This window comes from Lactuca serriola, chromosome 4 (assembly GCF_051521515.1).
Source record: "Lactuca serriola cultivar US96UC23 chromosome 4, Lser_US96UC23_V15, whole genome shotgun sequence".
Lineage (NCBI taxonomy): Eukaryota > Viridiplantae > Streptophyta > Magnoliopsida > Asterales > Asteraceae > Lactuca > Lactuca serriola.
The window spans coordinates 208,435,828-208,453,293 of record NC_136411.1 but is presented as its reverse complement, the minus strand read 5'-3'; the positions used below and the strand labels follow the sequence as shown (position 1 = coordinate 208,453,293).

Genomic DNA, 17,466 nt, shown 5'->3' with positions numbered 1-17,466 from the left:
GAAGAACCCATAAATTGGGGTTTATATATAAACTCACTAACCCTAGAAGATAGGTTGTATTTTTGGATTTATATATATATATATATATATATATATATATATATATATATATATATATATATATAGAGAGAGAGAGAGAGGGGGGGGGGGGAGGATTGGAATTTTTTGTTAAGGAATAAGCAACTGTAGGTTTTACCCCTAGCAGTCTATTTATGGTCTGTAGATAAAATCATAAAAGGAATCAAACTCTAGTGTTTATCCTTATCTGATTCAAATCAGCCTTATCTCTATCCTAGGGATAGCTCAAAACTGCTTATCATCGAGCCTCTAGAGGCTTCTGTAATATTCCAGTTAATACTTTTGATTAATTAATATTTAAGCCCTTTAGTTAATTGAAATCTTTTAATGAATTACCAGAATAATTTCTAATTAATTTATTAATTCCTTAATAGAATAACAAATTATTTATCTCCATTTCCTTATGTTATTTGGGTCATGAGGCAAACCCAAGGATCCTGTTATTATTAGAAATATCTTCAAAACAATTAATGACGTTGGACATTATTTCTAATAGTAGTCGTCACAAATCTTTATTTGGAAACATAATTTTAAACACTGAGATTAACTATTATCCATGTATCAGGTACATACATATATCTAAAACAAAGGAATAACTAATCACTTATCTAAGGGTTGAATCCTGATTAGATCAGAATTCGGAAGTTGCATTGGATAGCTAACACTGTGGATTATTGGAGAAGTATTAGACCTTATATAGTTGATGACTTGTCCAAGTGGGAGACTATGGGACAGAGTATCTAAGGTCATTAACTATTAGTAATATTTATAATAATAACATGGTCCTTTTGGGTTACCATCATGACCTATTTGAGCAATAAGGAGTTAGGATAAAAATAAGTTTGTTAATATATTATGAATTAATAAATTAATTGGAAATTTTTTTGGAATTAATTAAATAGTTTTAATTAATTAAAAGGGTTGAATATTAATTAATTAAGTTGTTAATTAACTGGAATGTTCCAGGAGATGGTATGGACAAAAATAAGATAAGGATAAGGAGTATCCTTAAGTTTTTGAGTTGCTTTAGGATTAAGCAACTGTAACCTATAAATAGGGAGCTAGAGATCAAACCCTAGGTGTTCCTTACTCCAAATTTTGTTCTTCCATCAGTCTAGTTTCTCCTTGGATGAAAATTAAACCTTTAGGGTTTAGAATTTTCGTTTTCCTTATCCCCTCTCCTAGGATTTGTTGATTTTGCTTTTTTAGTGTTTTGTGGTGATACCATTAGAGGGATTCTGGTTTGGATCTTCCCATCCAAGCAAGGTTGCACGAACAAGATCCTAATCAAGAAATCAAGAAGATCAATATGTTAGTTATTTATAGTTTTTATAAGTATGTTGCTATAATAGAACAAACGTAGATTTATTAGGGTGCGTGTACACATAGGGTTTCATTTTTGTTTCTGCTGCCATAACTAGTGTGTGTAGAATGCAATAAAACCCATCAGTATTAGCATGTGTTTATGATGACGATGACCTCAATGTAGGGCTTTGAAGTTATTGCAATATGACTGAATAAACTTACATCTCAAGATGATGATCCTGAAGATTTGTGATAAGGATCAAAATTCAAATCACGATAGAGTTTCCAAGATTACCATAAGACTCTTGATCTTAGGGATTGCATATCTAGCCCATACCTAGTATTTATGTAATGCTACCGTTTTGTTCTCATTAAGTCTTTTGTAATTGTAATCAATAATTCTTTAAGTGAAGATTATCTTTGAGAGTTTGTTCTTGTAACCATAGTTTGTTATTGGTTATCTCTCAAATTGTAAAGTTGTTGACCAATACAAATCACTATATAAGTATTTTTATGTGCTCTTTGTTCGTATTAATTGTTTGATTTAGTTTTGAATATTCAGATATGTATTTTAAAAACCAAAATCAATTTGGATTCACTTAATCAGATTGAAATGATACATCCAAACGAACACTTGAAATCACAATGCACTAAATGAAGACTTGCACGTCACAGTGCTAAGTTACAAAAAAACCGATGCATGCAGTTTTGGCCTAAAAATGCACCATGTTGACTCTAACTTATAGCGATTTCAAACACAAAACAATTTTACTAATATAATAAGAAATAGAAGAAAAAATGCATTTTTGAAAGTACAGTAACTTATAAGAAATAAAATGAAAGTAAATTACCATATAAAAATAAATGGAAAGTGTGATACTATAACACAAATATATGAAAATATATTATTATTTATTGCATTTAGCCATATATATTTAACAATAAGAACAAGATTTAGCCCTATGATGGGAGCTATATGTTTGAGGAGTTAAATTTCACACAGGAGGTCCACGGTCTAAATCTTGACACACTCAAAATATTGTTATTATTACGCGATTACTATCCCAGACAGTCTGAAAACGATTCGTTTCGATGTCGGCCCAAAAAAGACCGACCCAAAAACGGTTTCAAAAAAGACCAGAAGTCAGTGTTTATAAACATATCAATTTTTGGGTTAATTACATTTAACCACACATTACCCAACTTTTTCCCATTTTTTCTTTTATTAAATTTGAAAGTACCATTTTGAATAAATCTTAATTTATCATTTTAGCATTAAACACTCAAAGACCGCAAGGCCGGACCGGAAAAGATTATCGGTCCGTAAAAGAAAAGCCCGAAACGTCTAGTACCAATCCAAAAAAAGGCCAACAGTTCTAAGATCGACCGGAGACCGCCAATATCAATGTGCATCTCTAACTAACACTAACGACAAACTCATCCATTTTTATCAACATCAAACCCTTACAACAAAAAAATCACTTTATGAGCCTCTGGTGCAATAAATAAAATATGTGAACAATATCCATCAGTTTCAATAAAAACATGTCGGGAGTTGTATAGTCTATACCTTTTATAGCACATTTCGTATTTTTACATTTTGGTCTAAAGTCTAAACGTATTAATTTTCATCCTTTTACATAAAAACTTCAATTTACCGATATTTCAACAAAATACATCGAAAAAAACATTATTAATTATGAAATTGGCAAAATTAGTTGCTCATCTTTCAAAAATCATAAGCATAAACATGTCAAATAATGTTACATTCTACGGAAGAAAAAAAAAATATGCATCTCTGACTCTCGTTGCATATGCTTGAACTTAATCATGAACATGAGTGAAATTGCTATAGCCAATGTAACTTTTCCATATCAAAATACTTTGAATATAACATCAAAACCATTTAATCAACGTTTTCAAAAACTACAATTAAGTTCCCAATCTTGAAAGATACTTGAACCTTCAATAATCAAATATTTTTTTCAAGTAAACAACAAAAATGAACACCAATAATAATCATATACAAAACTCCAAAACTGATTTGTTTAATTTTTAAAAACAATAAGACGATTAAATAATTAACCAAAAGTCCAATGTCCTAAATATTTACAAATCTATCTCAACAAGTCATGAAAGAGTGGAAGTATCTGCAAAGTTTGATTTCTCCAATTCTAAAACACCCTGCAATAACATCACAACTTAGTAAACTCAACATTAACACTGGATTATATGCATGAAGTAATTTTCACACACTTTACATTTAGTTAAATTTGGTGTTTGGCAATAACCTTAATAATCATCATCGCTGCATCTTTATGCAAAACTTCATTGTACTCATGACATGAAAGATTCTGAAATATTCCAAACAATAAAAGTACAAGATATTAAAAACAAAAAGAAAAAAAAATACTACAAACAAAAAGCAAGTGGAAAGGAAACTAACTTGAACACAATTAGGACAACCAGCATCACCAGAGCAACAACATGATGTGATAAGTTCCAATGCAGCACTTAAAAGCTTAGTAAAAATAGGTTGAACCTACACGCAATATTTTATTATTATTATTATTATTATTATTACTATCAAATTTTATATTTTTTTGTAAACATGGACAGATGACGTGGCAAGTTTATTGTGACCTGTGATGAAATGCCTGTTCCTCCAGGGCGTGAATCATATAATAAAATTCTTTCAGGAATGTAACGAGTATCATGAGGATTCACACACTCTGAAGCCAAATCCGATGAGTTGCAAATTATATACCTACATTCAATTTCAAACAACCACGGAATGGAATCTCAAATTCCAGTTCAGCCGGAATCATTTGGAAGTTACCTTGTATTTAGACTTACAGAGGGACGATATGTACAAGTGCATGCCCTGCAGCATGCAAGCCTCCACGAAAGGAATAATTCTCCATTTCCACAGCTGTTTTTATTGATTGTGGGACCCGTATCCAAACAGCCATTGATTCATATGTATAACTAGGAAGTGATAGATCAACTGTGTCAAAAACTCTATTGCTTCCTTTCCAAATCCTTCTAAATCCAAACCAATTAGTAGTCACTTTACATGGATTTGATTGGGAAGATGTTTTTGAGTTATGAATGTTAGGGATTTTTGTAGGGTATGCCTGGAATAAAAGTAAAATTTAAGTTAAAAATATAAAACGGAAGAAACTAAGAGATGATTTAGGTTGAAAAAACTTACAATGTGGCCTCCTACAACTTCAATGTCAGTGTAATCACGAATCTTGGTGTAGTATTTTAAATCGGCTTCTTGACATGAAGCGATTTTTGTAGATAAATTAAGATTCTTGACTAGATAGGTTTTCCCTTGCTGCATATAAACAGCACCTTCATAGACCTGAATGATGAATTAAACATTTTATATATAAAACATAATCTGTTTCCCATGTTTAGAATAATAATTACCTGAAAGAAAGCTTTACTCTCTTCAATTTCTTCAAGAACTTGATAATTTTTCATGTCAATTACTTTGTATTTCTCTGATTCTATTGCACGTATGCTAACACCACGAGAAGGTATTTTCTCAGGCCCAATGTAGTTCCAAATTTCAGCAGAGGGATTGAAAGTGACATAACCCTTACTTTTAAGGGCTAATAATGTAAATTTTAGGTCAGGACCAAAGTACTTCTCATCATGAACAAGACTTATCGGGTGTTCAAGTGATGCACAGACTAAATGTTGTTGAAGAACCTGAGGGTTTTTAGCATCCACGTGGCAACATTCTATTGGTCCTTTGAAGAGTTTGTGAGGGAATTTCATAAAGTATTGATCGAGAGGTCCTTCAAATGCAACATATATAGCAAGTGATGGTTGTTCCCTTCTTCCAGACCTCCCAGCTTGTTGCCATAAGCTAAAAATTGAAAATTTTTTATTATAATAAATAAAAAAATTCAAAAGAGTATAAAATTAACATACCTAGCTATAGTTCCAGGAAACCCTAGATGAAGGGTGACGTCAATGTGTCCGACATCAATCCCTAATTCAAGAGCATTTGTAGCAGCAACACCACGAATTTTCCCACTAAAAAGGTCGCTTTCAAGTCTTCTCCTATCCTATTTTATCATTTACGTAAATGGAAGATCAATAAATACATAAAGTTTAAAAAAAAAAAAATCGAATGTTTATATAATTATATACTAACATGAGCAGTGTAGCCAGCTCGATAAGCAAACACGGAATTTACGAGATTGGGCGCTGTTTTCTGAAGAGTTTCGCGCCTGATAACAGGCAAAGGTTAATTTTGTAATTTCACATATTGAGTATGTAAAGGGGAAAGGAAACATACGTATAGCTCAATACGAGTTCAGATAGTTTGCGTGTTTTGCAAAACGCAATGCAACGAAGTCCATGTTGAATAATTTCTGCAAACAGATATGAAACTTCCAATATAGGACTACAAAAAGCAAAAATTATGTATAATCATCATTCAAAAATCAAAAGTAAAATATCTTATGTATTGATTATATGCCACTGCCACGTCAGCATTGCATATATAATATATACCTTGAGCGTCCAAGGAAAACTGTTGTATCAAATTTGTCAGTGTCTATGCTACTTCTACTTCTCTTGTTAACCTGTAAATTTCAAAAAAATAATAACATTAAAAAAAAAAAAAAAAAAAAAAAACCAATATCTTGTAATTTGTTAGATATAGAAAAAAAGAATCAAGAAATGTTTACAGTTTTCATGCGTAAAGGAGGGTTCCAGAGGACAAAAAGTTTAGGGCCAGAAGGGCTTCCATCTTTGTGAATTAACTCCATTGTTGGTAAGCTTGAAAGTTCCTAAAAAGTTTAAAAAAAAAAATGGATAAATAATTAAATATAATGCAACGTGTCATCTGATTATTAAAAATTAAAAAAAAAAAAAGAAAAAAAGAAAAAGGTATCATTTTTTTACCATTGTATGTTCACGTGGATTGGCAGAGGTTGCAGTGCAAAATATAAAAGACGGATCACTCCCGTAAACTACAAATATGAAAGCAGTATTCGAGGGTAAATATGTGAATTTACAAAAACAATAGTAGAAACACAAAATATAAAGTGAGGATTTTGATAGTTAAAACCATGAGCACAGAGTCGAAGAAGTCTCCTTATAATAAGAGCAGCATGGCATCCAAATGCTCCCTTATATGAATGAGCTTCATCAATCACCACATACCTTTTTACATAAAAACATATTTTTTTAGAATCTAAAATATAGACAAAGTTACATAAATGGTCCCTGTAGTTTACCAAAGGTGACAAACTTAGTCCCTGCTAAAAAAGGTTTCATACAAATGGTCCTTGTGGTTTCTAAAATTGCATGAATGATCCCTGTGGTTTCTAAAACTTGCACCAATAGTCTCTTAACTACATAAAATGACTTTTTTACCCTTTCTTAATTTCTTTTATCTGGACCAACACATACCTGTTACATAAAAACATATTTTTTTAGAATCTAAAATATAGACAAAGTTACATAAATGGTCCCTGTGGTTTACCAAAGGTCACAAACTTAGTCCCTGCTAAAAAAGGTTTCATACAAATGGTCCTTGTGGTTTCTAAAATTGCATGAATAATCCCTGTGGTTTCTAAAACTTGCACCAATAGTCTCTTAACTACATAAAATGACTTTTTTACCCTTTCTTAATTTCTTTTATCTGGACCAACACATACCTATTACAAAAAAACATATTTTTTTAAAATCTAAAATATAGACAAAGTTACATAAATGGTCCCTGTGGTTTACCAAAGGTCACAAACTTAGTCTCTACTAATTTTTTTTACGAACATAGTCCCTGTGGTTTCTAAAACTTGTGCGGTTGGTCCCGCTAAAAGAAATTAAGAAAGGGCAAAAAAGTAATTTTATGTAGTTCAGAGACTATTGGTGCAAGTTTTAGAAACCACAAGGGCCATTTGTATCAAAAAAGATTAACAAGTACTAAGTTTGTGACCTTTGGTAAACCACAGGGACCATTTATCATTTATGTAATTTTGTCTAAAATATATGATTATTTATCATAATGTATAACCTGAGGTTTGATAGGAATCGTTGGAATTGGTTATGAAAGGGCAAGATTGACATGTGGAGCATATCTGGATTTGTAATCAACTACAAATAGTTTGACAAATTTAGTCAAAATAAGCAAATTTGATAGTTGACACCCTCAAAATGACAATAAATTACGAAAATACCAGTCTAGAATTATCACGAAGCCATAATCTATCTTCATGAGAAGTATCTCCATCATATATACCAATGTTTAAGCCTACATAAAAACCTTCTGTGAAAGATAACAATGCTCTTAGTTGATCTTGTGCCAATGCCTACATGATGAATTTGAATTGATGTTTTCATTAAAAGGAAATGAAAATAAGTCACAAAAGTGAATAAGGGTTATAAAATTTTAACTAAATAAATTAAAAGAACAGACCTTTGTTGGAAAGAGATATAAAGCACAAGCTGAAGGATCTTGAGATAATACTTCAAGAACTGGTAGATTATAACAAAGAGACTTTCCACTTGATGTCATTGTTGAAATAACAACATTCTTTCCAGAAATTGATGCCTCAATTGACTCTGCCTACATATACCATAAGAACAAATGAGAAAAATCAAAAATATAAAATAATAATAATGGATTTTTGGATAATTATAATACCTGGTGGCTATAAAGCTTTGAGACACCTGAACATTTAAGTGCAGATTTTGTTCCTTCAGATAGATAATCTGGAATCTTTACAAAATTGGCTATTCGGGCATTAATCTCTTCAATATGAGCTATCTGAAATAGAGGATTAAATAATTTGGGTACATAACAAGGGTAGATTTGTAAATTTGTAAAGATAAAGAATAAAGATGACACCTGTCCTTGAGAACCAAGGCCTGTCTTTAGATGCTCAACCATTTCTGTAGGCAGCAAAGGATTTGTTTCCTGTAAAGAAAAGAATTAATGGGACATGAAAACAAAATTATACATTTTGTTAATGAACTTGTTTAGAAACAAGACATGTAAAGAGAATTTCAAGAAAAACTGAAAAATGGAACTCAAAGATGACACCTACATTACATTGTACTTCAGGTGAAAAGGAATCTGAGGGTTCAGACATGCTTCTTTTTGTTCTTTTAACATCATTTTTAGTTGCTTTATGATTTCCTTCAGTTGCATGTAGCAAAAGATCATTTAAAGATAATGACTTGATTTTCTCCTTCCCTTTTTTTTCCTGAAGGAAAACATTTTGCATATCATATAACTAAAATGTTATGAAGTTTTAACATTTACACATACCATAAATGATTTAACAATTGCCCATAAATCTGCTCTGAAGGAACTTTCTCTTTTTTTCAAAGCATTAACTACAGTAGGAGTAGACATCTTTCTTTTACCTAAGTAGAAACAAAAGCAGTTAAGTTAGTTGTGAATTAAAATGCAAACACTGTGGACTTGAGATCAAATAAAACCATCATAAAATGATTAGGTATACCTTTAATTTGGTATTTAAGATCTGATTTTGACTTGATGACAACAATGGCATTGTTTGACCTTTTACCTTCAGCATCATTGTCAATAAACTGTATAACCTGCAAAAGAAAAAGAGACATGTTTTGAGTGAACAATGATACAGTTCTAATAAGTACTTAAGCTAATAAATCTTAGAGGCTGTTTCTTTTTGCCTTAATGAGTTAAGCACTTAATCTGGACAGCTATACATGACTGTTTCTTTTTGACTTTATCAAGAAAGATTGACTAAATAGTTTAAGCCAAAAAAAACGGCTTAATGTATTAAGACACTAGCCCTTTACCTATTTTCACTTCTTTTTTTTTTTTCTTCCAACTCCTAAGGCATTAAGATTGATGAATATTGTGAAATTTGCTTTATGGAATGTAAGGATAAAATGGTCATTTAGTGAACCATATACAAAAGTAGCAGACCTATGTATACAACACTTTACCCAGACAAACATCACTACCAATACAGAACTTAATGAGGGGAAAAAACAGCACATTAGTCATACAGATCTGTAACATAGACAATTACCTGAGGACAAAGCACAGCAAGATTCTCAAGATAAGAAGATTCAAATCCAAATCCCAACTTACTTAGCTGGTCAAATCCATGCTCCAAACTGAATAGGGTAACTTTTCTCTGCTGCACTTGAAGAAAACTAGAGTAAATGTTCAAGAAATAAAAGGCCTTCAAAAGAACCTTCAGCCATGATGGACAAATACATGAATAACCACTGCCAGAAGCACCATGGAATTCACTGATTCGTGTATTTTCGTTCATTAACATACAATTTCTGGTTTTTGGATCGGATAAACAGTTAACTGACTCCAAAACTTGCATAAACCCCTCACAGCTCTTTTCATCCAGTTCATCACTATCACATGACTGCAATGTGTTCAAAAGCTTGTTTATTGCTTCATCAATCAAGCTCTTCTCTGCTTCATTTCGAGTGTTGGATTTTGTATTCCCAGATTCAAATTGAGTATGACTCTCATTCCCATCAGTTTCTGTATCCCAGAGAGAGGACAGATCTTGCATCATATCGGACCAAGCTGATTCAGCAAACTTTGAGGTGGAACACTGATGGAAATTTTGAGGATTTGTTTCATTCTCACATGGCTCCACGATTTTCTGTTTGTCCTTCTTTGTAAACGGAAGAAGAACAATAAATTCGCCATGGGAAATCAAGGTACTACTTATCTGACTCTGCAAACTTAGTTTCGTGCCCTGAATCAACGTATTGCAATGCAGACAATCAGATTACAGTAACGCAGAAACTGAAAGAAATTGGAAGCAATTATAGTCTTTAAGTTTCTATGATCAGTGATATATAGTTATATACACATACATAAATAATTAAATATCAATACCGCACTAATTGCCACAATCTTCAAATTCACACACTCATTTCTACGCATATTTATCTACATTTGAAAGCGAATACCTTGAGAAAAAGGTGGAAGTTCGAGGAGGTGGTTGCGGGAGGAAAGATTTGTTTAAGGAGAAGCTTGAGTTCTTGAATTGTCCTACTAGAGGAAATTGAGACAGTTATCGTTTCACCGGTTAGGGATCGGACTTCAATTTGCGTCTCTGGTTCTTCCATTCAACAGTTTTCCAACTGGTTTTTAGGGTTTTCTTCTGGTGTCACTGGTTCGCGGATAAACGATGAACAAAACCCTTCTACATGTGATGTCCGTTTGGTTAAACGCGCCAATATATAAATCTAACAATTTGTTTTTCTTTTCTTTTTAATTTGTGAAAATAATAAAAGTGTGTGTTCATACCATGGTTGTCAAAATCGCGATCATTATCGTACGATCCTACGATCCTAGGTATGAAAAACGATCCGGATCGTAAAATGATCGTATTTTGGGTAGGATCGCAGGTAGGATCGTAAAATCGTATGTAGGATCGTAGGATCGAGATCCGATCCGATCCTACCTTCCTTTGATATTTTTTTTTTATTACAATTTTATGTCTTTTACCTTTTATCAATCTATCATTTATCATTTTTTATTGTGATTTGTGACCAATATTTTGAAGTTTTTATAACTTTTGAACGAAAAATTAAATGTTTGAAATATTTTTCATGATTAAATATTATAAATTAAAATTATATTCTATTTTGTGGGATCTTAGGATCTCGATCCCGATCTTGCAAACCAAAAAACGATCCTAAGTAGGATCCGATTTTGACAACTTTGGTTCATACTGAGATTCTTTTGTTTTTTTTTTTTTGGGTATTTAATTGAATTGAATTTGTTATTTTAATAAATATAGGTTTATAAAGGGGCGATTTTTTACTTTTTTACCAACTATTATATATATTTTAAATAAATATAAATATTTAAATTATGACCTATTTAATGTATATTATATCTTCTCGTTATAAATTAATTAAAGAAGAAAGTTTTACATAAACGTAGCGGTTAAACAAGCAAAAAACTGTGTCGCAACCCCTTTTTTATGACAAAATTAATTTTTTAAAAACAACGTCTATAGATCTTGGGGTGATAACATTAGTATGCATGACTCGTTCGACTCTATTGAGTAGTTTTATAGTTTCTGATGCAAGGAAATCGAAAGTATCAAATGCAAAAGGTGTAAACATGTGTTGATTTTTCATGCACACTTTTCTCATGCTTTGCCACTTTACATGATCGAACTTTTAAAGCAGCTTATCCCACAGTGAAAACCCTACTTCCCCAGCCCATAAGAGGAGAAACCTTTGTTAGATCCACGCATTCATGCTTCCCTCCAGTCCATCCAAATACTAAAACATCAGTTGGTCTACGTGTTGATCTTCCTTTCAATGTGTCATTCAAAAAGTTCATAGGTGCCTCTTTCTTGGCAGAAACTTCATCGCGCCTAAATATATCGAAAAGAACATCCTTAAATACATAGATGTTTTCATTATTGTCCTCAACTAGTTAATTTTGTCAAATGATATGGATTCAATTTTCCCCGTTCTAGATTCTTATTTATTTTATTTTTCTTATCATATGTATATACATTTTCTATAATTAACAAGATATATAAAATTAATTTATTTTCATAGCAAAAATAGAATCCCGACGTGAGGAGCTATGTGGAGCTATCATGACTTAAAAAATGGAAGAACGAGACTAAAGTCGTACTCAAATGGAAGTCGTTGTACATAGAAATCAAAATTTTATAATGTGATTCGAGCAAATTAATGTATTTATGATGGTACTTTTCTTCAAAAATTGAAAAACTATTTATATTTTAACTTAGGAAAAATTTAAGTCCTTATATATTGGTCTAATAATCGATTTAGTCATTATTTTTTTTTTATACAATTAAGTCCCAAAAACCGGTAATCAAATTCAATTTAACCCTTCTACCCAGGCAACAGATAATCCTACTTTCAAAAATTACATTTTTAGCCCATATTTTAAAATATTATTACAAATTTGGTCCAAAATTTACGCTTTTGGACTAGATTTTAAATTATATTACAAATTTGGTCAAAAATTTACCGTTTTCCCCAAAATTTAGAATTTTGTTATTATTTTTCTTAACTTTAGTCTTTTTACAACTTTTTTTCTCAAAATTTTGTTCCGGATTTGTTTTTTCTTTATAAAATTATATTTATTAAAAAAAAACTAACATAAAAAATCTTAAAATTTATATATAAAAACTTATTTTTAAAAACTTTTTTGTATATGAACTATCTATTTATAAAAATAGGTACTTTTTAAGTACATAAATATCTACAAATCCGTTTTTATAAAGAAAATATAAAAAACACCTATTTTCATAGTAAACATATATATATATATATATATATATATATATATATATATATATATATATATATATATATATACACGCACACAAATAGGTGTGTTTCTATATTTTTTTGTAAAATTGTGTTTGTATACAATTCTTTTATAAAAACATATTTGAATAATTTTTTATTTGATACGTGTTTGTATACATTTTATATATAAAAGTGTTTGAATATAAATCCATTTATCATAAAATAGGCGTGTATATATATATATATATATATATATATATATATATATATATATATATATATATATATATATACAAAAGCAATGTATACGAACACTTATTTGGGTGCATATAAATATGTTTTTACAAAACAGATGTATACGTTTACTATGAAATAGGTGTTTGTATGTGTGTGTGTGTATATATATATATATATATATATATATATATATATATATGTGTGTGTGTGTGTGTGTGTGTGTGTGTATGTTTGCATACAATTGTATTTATAATAAAATATGTATTTGTATACATTTTTTTGTAATATATATACATATATATATATATATATATATATATATATATATATATATATATATATATATATATATATTATGAAAACGTATTTTTATATATTTATGTACTTAATAAATACCTATTTTTATAAATAGGTGTTTCGTATACAAACAAATTTTAAAAAAAAATTATATAGAAAATATAAGATTTTTTATGTGAAAATAAGTTTTTTTTTTTTTTGAATAAATATGATTTTATAAAGAAAAACATATTCAAAATAAAAATTTACTAAAAAAATTGTAAAAAGCCTAAAGTTAGGATAAATTCATAACAAAATTCTAAAATGTGGGCAAAAAGGATAAATTTTTGATCAAATTTGTAATAAAATTTAAAATATGGGCCAAAAGTGTAAATTTTGAACCAATTTTGTAATAAAAATTTAAATCTGGGCTAAAAATGTAATTTTTGAAAGTTGGATGAACTGTTGACCAAGTAAAAAGGTTAAATTGAATACGATTATCAGTTTTTGATACTTAATTGAATAAAAAAAATATAATAACTAAATTGATTGTAAGACAAATATATAAGTACTTTATTGTAGTTCTCCGTTTACCTTATTTAAGTAGTTAAATTTTTTTTATTGTAATTTACATTATAAAATTTTATGTAGGTCAATATGAATTCAACCCATTTATTTAACATGTTAGGTTAGGAATAAAAATAGACATGTCAACTCAATTTCATCCCATTTGTTTAACATTTTAAGTTAAGATGGAAATATCAACTTATCTAATTAAACAAGTTAGGTTGGATTGAGATTTGAGACCTATAACGCATTCAACTCATGTTCAAATGCAACATCAACCACCTCTTACATCTATTAAACTTTCATCAAACGTGCATTATCAACCATCTATTTCATCCATTAAACTTTTATAAAACGTGCATTATGGATACTTTAAGTTTGGGAGAATATGATAATTTTCTAGCCATTCGTTTCATAGATTTAGGTTCTTCAACTTTTAGGAAGAAATGTTGAAATCTGACATAATACTTGTAAACTTACAAAGCAAGTAATCTTACATGATATTTAATTATGTTGTATTACTTAAATATGTGCGCAGATAAGGAAAGTTATTTTTGTCATTGAGTTTATATCAAAAGAATTTGTCAGTTTGTATAAAGTCGATTGATGGTTTGTCCGTACATTTTTTTAATAGAACGTAGTTCACACAAGAATCATAACAATGAGTTTACAATGTAAAACTAATACGTTTTTAAGTTTATGAAGTGAGCTTTTTTATTAGTTAGATAAGGAATTGTTAATCTAGAATAAGAATATTAACTTGATTATGATTCTATTTATATCCGACTAAGAACGAATTTTATCATTGTTAGAAGATTTGTAAATTCGGTTTTCCTTTTTGACAACTTCACAACGCTACATGCATCAAATATTTATCGATACTTTTACGAAAAGAATAAGCATTTTTATCAAAGGATCAGAAGATTTTCGGATTTCGTGAGGGAATGATTTGGAAGAGCCAAAACCAAAAATAATAACTTGTTTTTAGATTATATTTGTAATATACTTTAAATTGAAGATGATTAACAATAACAAATCATAATTATTGTAAGTTCAAAAAAAAAATTCCCTCTTTGAACATTAAATACTGATTTTTGTTAAATAAGATATTAAATTAAAATCTTACTTTTTTATTTATTTATTTGGGAGGGAAGAGAGGATTTTAGAAAAGGGAAGAAGCATTATGAAGCGGTTTCCATGTATATCTCCCATGATTTGCTCAACAATTCATACATAACTGATCCTTTTCAACATTTCAAATATCAAAGGATAAATTCAAACCCTAAAATTCCCTCTTCTCTTTCTAGAAACTGAAAAATCAGACATGAGTACGCCTTATACGTTGATGAGATGTCGGATGAAAGATTTGATTTCGTGTTTCAAAGCTTGTAAAGTTCCGATCGAGGAAGAAGAAAACGAATCTGATTACCAGAATCCAAAACCATCGTCAATAGATCATCATCAGAATCGCCAAAGAGACAAAGGAGTACTGGAACTCGGAACGACGGCGGAGAAGGGCGGAGTAGTAGTAGTAGGAGGAGGAGAAGAGTCGTCGACAAGCTGGCAATCGTGTGAATCTGAAGAAGATGAATACATCGTGTTTTACTTCAGAGATGACGACGCCGGAGTCGATGTGATTGAGGAGAGAGGCTTAGAGAACTCAATTTCGAGGAATCAGAACGCCAATCCCGTCGATCGTCGGAAGGTTTTATTTTTTTTAATCAATTAAATGTTCCCTCCTTCATCGATTCAACGACTATGATTTCAAATTCGAATATTGAATTCTTTAACACTGAATTTGCAGAAACATGAAACAAGGAGAATCGAAGTTGATTCAAAGTCGATTCCATCCACAACCAAGGAGATGAATGACTGGTCGAAGCATGAATCCCAAGAACACAAAGACACATTGGGGGAATCGAGTGACTCATCAAGTACAAGCTCTTTCGCTTTTCCAACGTAAGTAATTACAACAAACCCATATCACCATTTTTGAAATTGAAGCACAAAATGATCAAAATCAGCAGTTTGATTAATGTTTTGCAGAATTCAAAGCGAATGGACTGGTAGCCCTGTGTTGATGCCAAGACCAGAAGGACACAACAAGACAAGGAGTGTTTGTATTCAATGCTGTAAATTCTAGCCTCTTCATTTTACTCATCCATATACAGCATGTTGACTTTTCAAACTGGTCAATATTTCAGAACAATTGATCAAAGCAGAGCCATGGCCATGGAATCTTGAAAGATTTAACAAGCAATCAATGGTATTCAGATGTTGTTGAAGCCTATTTGCTCATTGTCTTCTAATGTAATGGAAATTTTGGAAACAATCATGTTTATGGTTTAGTTTATAACTTTATATATACATTTAATTATTTTATCATAGTCTTTGTTGATGTTGTTAACAACCCTGTTTGTTTTCATGCTCAATTTGTTTTACTAATTATGACTTATGTTGTGGTTCAAGTTATGAAGTGGTTAAGTTGTTTCTTAGTTATCGAATTGCTCAAAAATTGCTTGATACTTTTTTGTTATTTCATTTTCGTTACATTTTCGATTTATAAATAAAATGTCTAATCACATAAGTTCCATAACATATTTGTTATGAACATAGTGAGTCCCATTTTATCGTATTTCATAACTTTATATATTCATCAACAACAACAAATTTAAAACCACATGACGGAATCCGACTTTAATCAGTTAAAAGATGTGTCATATTAGGATTCGTTTGACGGATTTAATACAGTTCAAGATTAACGGATTCGTGGTATAATATGGGTTTATGGGTATAAAATGAGGTCATTATTATTGTTAAAAGTAACATAAGAATTTGAAATTTAAGTACAATTATAACAACCCTATATATTAGGGTAGTTGAACACTTTGTATATGAAGTATGAACTATGAAGTGTGAAAGTGAAGTGAAACAACACTAGTAAAGTGGAATGTAGTGTGATTTGGAACTTCTTGAACTTCTGGAGTCGATTAACAATCTAAAATATGGGTAGTTCAAATTATCATGGAATGCACACTAAAATAAATTGAATTCCATATTCACAAGTACTATATAATTACTATCATCGAATACACAAAAAACAATATTTAAGTCACATTTCATACCATTAAAATACACATAGGAATAATATGCATTTGATGTTATGTAATGTAAATCTCCAATACCATCTTGCGAGTCATGAAATACTCCTGAAATATTGTGAAGTAGTAATTGCTATATCATGCATGGAATGCACACAAAAAATAATGTGCATTTCACCTTCAAAAATGGTATATGCTTAATATCATCAAATACACAAAAAACAACACTTAATTCATATATATATATATATATATATATATATATATATATATATATATATATATATATATATATATATATATATATATATATATATATATATATATATATATATATATATATATATCATGAAATGTAGATAAGAATATTGGGCATTTGATGCTATGTAATGTGGACCTCTACTACCATCTTTACAGGCTGAATACAACATTGAGCAAGATGAAATGCACATTACATGCATCAATAAACAACATGAGTGTACTATATATATATATATATATATATATATATATATATATATATATATATATATATATATATATATATATATATATATATATATATATATATATATATATAACCCAAAAATTATACGAA

General features: G+C 29.9%; 2 protein-coding genes across 2 annotated transcripts; one reads left to right on the top strand and one right to left on the bottom strand.

Annotated features, from left to right (window-relative positions):
- Nucleotides 1–3,352: 3,352 nt before the first annotated feature.
- LOC145103214 (UBQ, helicase-c and DEAD-like helicase domain-containing protein) lies at nt 3,353–10,578 on the bottom strand. The gene is made up of 24 exons (XM_079040775.1): nt 10,348–10,578; nt 9,435–10,130; nt 8,880–8,976; nt 8,684–8,781; nt 8,460–8,618; nt 8,261–8,329; nt 8,057–8,179; nt 7,829–7,978; nt 7,590–7,721; nt 7,427–7,506; nt 6,479–6,573; nt 6,313–6,380; nt 6,096–6,197; nt 5,920–5,990; nt 5,702–5,809; nt 5,558–5,633; nt 5,332–5,468; nt 4,822–5,266; nt 4,598–4,753; nt 4,240–4,520; nt 4,027–4,150; nt 3,830–3,925; nt 3,675–3,737; nt 3,353–3,567 (listed from the first exon to the last, which is right to left on the bottom strand). The coding sequence occupies exons 1-24, from the start codon at nt 10,504–10,506 to the stop codon at nt 3,514–3,516; spliced, it is 3,639 nt and encodes a 1,212-aa protein (XP_078896901.1). The 5' UTR covers nt 10,507–10,578; the 3' UTR covers nt 3,353–3,513.
- A 4,463-nt stretch (nt 10,579–15,041) lies between these two features.
- On the top strand, nt 15,042–16,037 carry BASL (breaking of asymmetry in the stomatal lineage). Its single transcript, XM_079037767.1, has 3 exons — nt 15,042–15,472; nt 15,572–15,726; nt 15,814–16,037. Exons 1-3 carry the CDS (start codon nt 15,092–15,094, stop codon nt 15,908–15,910), a joined length of 633 nt encoding a protein of 210 aa, XP_078893893.1. The 5' UTR covers nt 15,042–15,091; the 3' UTR covers nt 15,911–16,037.
- The last annotated feature ends 1,429 nt before the right edge of the window (nt 16,038–17,466 follow it).